Genomic DNA, 3,043 nt, shown 5'->3' with positions numbered 1-3,043 from the left:
TGCAGCTGGAATTATATCGATATTATCTGATACACGTATCAACATATAACACGCCGCCCTGTGATAATGACACGATGATATTAGGAAATTAATGTACTGTAAATCCATCCTTAGTAACCAGTCGAGCCGCTTTTTATAAATAGCGACTAGATTATTTATTCATGATGTATACGAATACATCATTCGTGTTTTTAATAGTGTTAATGTAATGTTTAAAATTAATAATACCTACGCAAATCTATCAACTTCTCTTGCTGGTCGGAGCTCAACTCGCATCGATTTCTGCTCTTCTAAGAAGAGAAGTCTTCTAAGAAGATCTTCCGGCCTATAGACAGAAGAACCTTCAGAGGTAGAAGAGTTACAATCGAGTGAACGGAAATTATATTCTGGAAGTAGAAGACGGCAAATCGAGTTAGGCTCAGACGATTACTGTTACCAAATTCGAAGATAACGCTTATGATAGTCAATGATTACAAGAACAATATATTGTCCTAATGCAAAATACACATCATTTCCATACGATATGATAACCTTTCACACTCATCTTTAAATCAGTTCAAGAATCAACCATACACACTAGTGTTCTAATAAAGTCAATAGTCAATCACTCCAATTACATCTGTTTCCCAAATTGGACCCCGACCCTCCTGTCCAGTGGGGCCAAAGCACAAAAATAAATAACCCTGTTCCCCTTCCCTTAAATATGATTTTGGCCTTTGGTTACAATCCCTGTATACCGCTATGACAAGTAGCGATTTATAGGAAATGTTGACGGACCTCCGCGCGCCATGGCATAAGCTCACCAGCCCTTCGGGCCAGGTGAACTAAAATAGTATACACGTACAAATGTAGGATAGATGAACGACTTTTTACAATAAAAAGGACATTTTTAGGGTACATGTATATAACCAAATCATGTGCATTATAAAACTTTTTCAATATTTGTGTGGACAGAAGATTTATATGAATGAATTAAAGGCTTAAACAATATTCCAAATTTTGATAAACAGTAATTGTGATTTCATCTAGGCTGATTAGCGAGTCAATAACGAAGTTCCGCTTGAGTAAACATACTTTTGCACATGAATGAATAATTAATGTGATATGTGAAACAAACACATTAAAATTGGTTCTGCGCCATTGAACTATCTCTGGTAAAAATGTTATTGTCTGTTGTGCTATGCTGATAACGAGGCTATGGTATGACACCTGATCCTGTCCGATTTTATTGACATGATGTTGTGTTGTACTCGATTGTTGGACAAACAGTGAAATTTCGGTAGTTGGATATTTGTTATGGCACTGAACGTGTACGATACCGGGAACAAAGCTGATAATGTCAGTAGAAAGGAATTGTTAACATGGGTTAACACCAAACTGGAAGGAACATATGACAGGATAGAAGACATGTGCACTGGGGCAGCATACTGTCAGTTTATGGACATTCTGTACCCCGGAGTTGTCAATCTAAAGCGCGTACTTTTCACTACCAACCTTGAACACGAGTTTATTCGGAATTTCAAGCTACTTCAAACTGCTTTTACGGAGCTTGGCATAACCAAGGATATTCCTGTGGCGCGACTCGTAAAGGGTAAATTTCAAGATAATTATGATTTTCTCGTTTGGTTTAAAAAGTTCTTCGATGCCAATGATGATGACCGAGTATATAATGCCTCAGAAGCGCGGTTTGGTCTGTCTCTTGGATCAGAGACCAGTCGATCTAGCACCGACATATTGCTAAGGGCGGAAGCAAAATCACGTAGCCAAAATCAGGCGAATAAACATAGTGGGCTGAACAAGGCTAAGAACTATTCCAAAAATGTTCAAATTTCAAGAGTGGTATCGCACTTTGAAAGTCCTACAAGAATGCAGAGCTCAATGGATTCTGAGACTGACAGTGTTCCGACATCCGCGTATATGGTGAATGTTCATAATAAGGTGAGACCGGGTCGAGTGACAACAGCTTCGTCTGGAAGTATCAGCCTCCCCATCACAGCTAACAGTTCTAGGTCAAACTCCTATATCAAACCGCCAAGTACCGTGATCAGTGAAAATGTATCCCGACTCAAAACCTCAAGGAACGACTCAAAAACCTGCCGGGAGTCGCATTCGTCTAGGGAGCAGAAGAGGAGAACAGAAATGGAAGAGCTTGTGTTGATTGGTCTCCGATTGGAGGAATTATATATGACAGTCAGGTCTATGGAAAAGGAGAGAGACTTCTACTATGGGAAACTTCTGAAAGTTGAAACATGGTGTTCTCAACAGAAACGCAGTGCCGCTCGAGATACGTTAGAGGCCATTCTTTATTCAGAAGAAGGGGAAGAGCTCTCCGAAGACAAAAATAATTCTTTAATAATCGAAGATGCTCAAGATGGACAATAATTTGATGGTAATAGATGCTAATCACTCTCAAACGATATTTGTGGTAGGTACAAGTGATGTGTATACATTCATAGCGCTTTAAAATAAAAGTTGTTGGCAAAATAAATTAATATGACAATTGTAAAAATACTCAATATATAAAATAATAATGTACATTATATATGCATTCCAAATTAAAGTAATAAGTCTGATGCCTGCGTTTTGATATTTATGTCATCCATGTACGTTGTAATAAATTGTGACATTGTGCTGAAAAACCCTTATTGATTAACCTGAAAATAGAACACATTTTTAATACGTATTCGCCAAACAGGTTTTTGAGCTTTTAAATTTGTTTATATACAGTCTATTTAAAGTGTATTTTTATCCCTTTCTGTCTAATATTAGTATTGCAGCGATTGATAATAACTTTTACAGAAATAAAAAATGAACAACTAAATACTGAAAATGCCTTTGACATACGTGATTTGTCATATTTGATATCGTAGTTATGACTGTCGATGGTCTATTCTATATATCTAATACCCTGTATTCCTCGAATTTATCTATTAATTGAGTGCCCTAAATTCCAGATAAAGTGATTTTACTGTGTGTTTGTGTGATAAATCAACGTTCTATTAACAGCCACCGTCATGTCAGAACAACCATATAATGTTGTGTC

The 3,043-nt window shown here is 37.1% G+C and overlaps 1 protein-coding gene across 1 annotated transcript; it reads left to right on the top strand.

Moving 5' to 3' along the window:
* Positions 1 to 1,143: 1,143 nt before the first annotated feature.
* LOC138332791 (microtubule-associated protein RP/EB family member 1-like) lies at positions 1,144 to 2,492 on the top strand. The gene has a single exon (XM_069280752.1). The coding sequence runs from the start codon at positions 1,297 to 1,299 to the stop codon at positions 2,380 to 2,382; it is 1,086 nt and encodes a 361-aa protein (XP_069136853.1). The 5' UTR covers positions 1,144 to 1,296; the 3' UTR covers positions 2,383 to 2,492.
* Positions 2,493 to 3,043: the final 551 nt, after the last annotated feature.

The sequence above is a fragment of the Argopecten irradians genome, chromosome 10 (assembly GCF_041381155.1).
Source record: "Argopecten irradians isolate NY chromosome 10, Ai_NY, whole genome shotgun sequence".
In the NCBI taxonomy this organism is placed as follows: Eukaryota; Metazoa; Mollusca; class Bivalvia; order Pectinida; family Pectinidae; genus Argopecten; species Argopecten irradians.
This window is presented reverse-complemented; position numbering and strand designations above follow the sequence as displayed.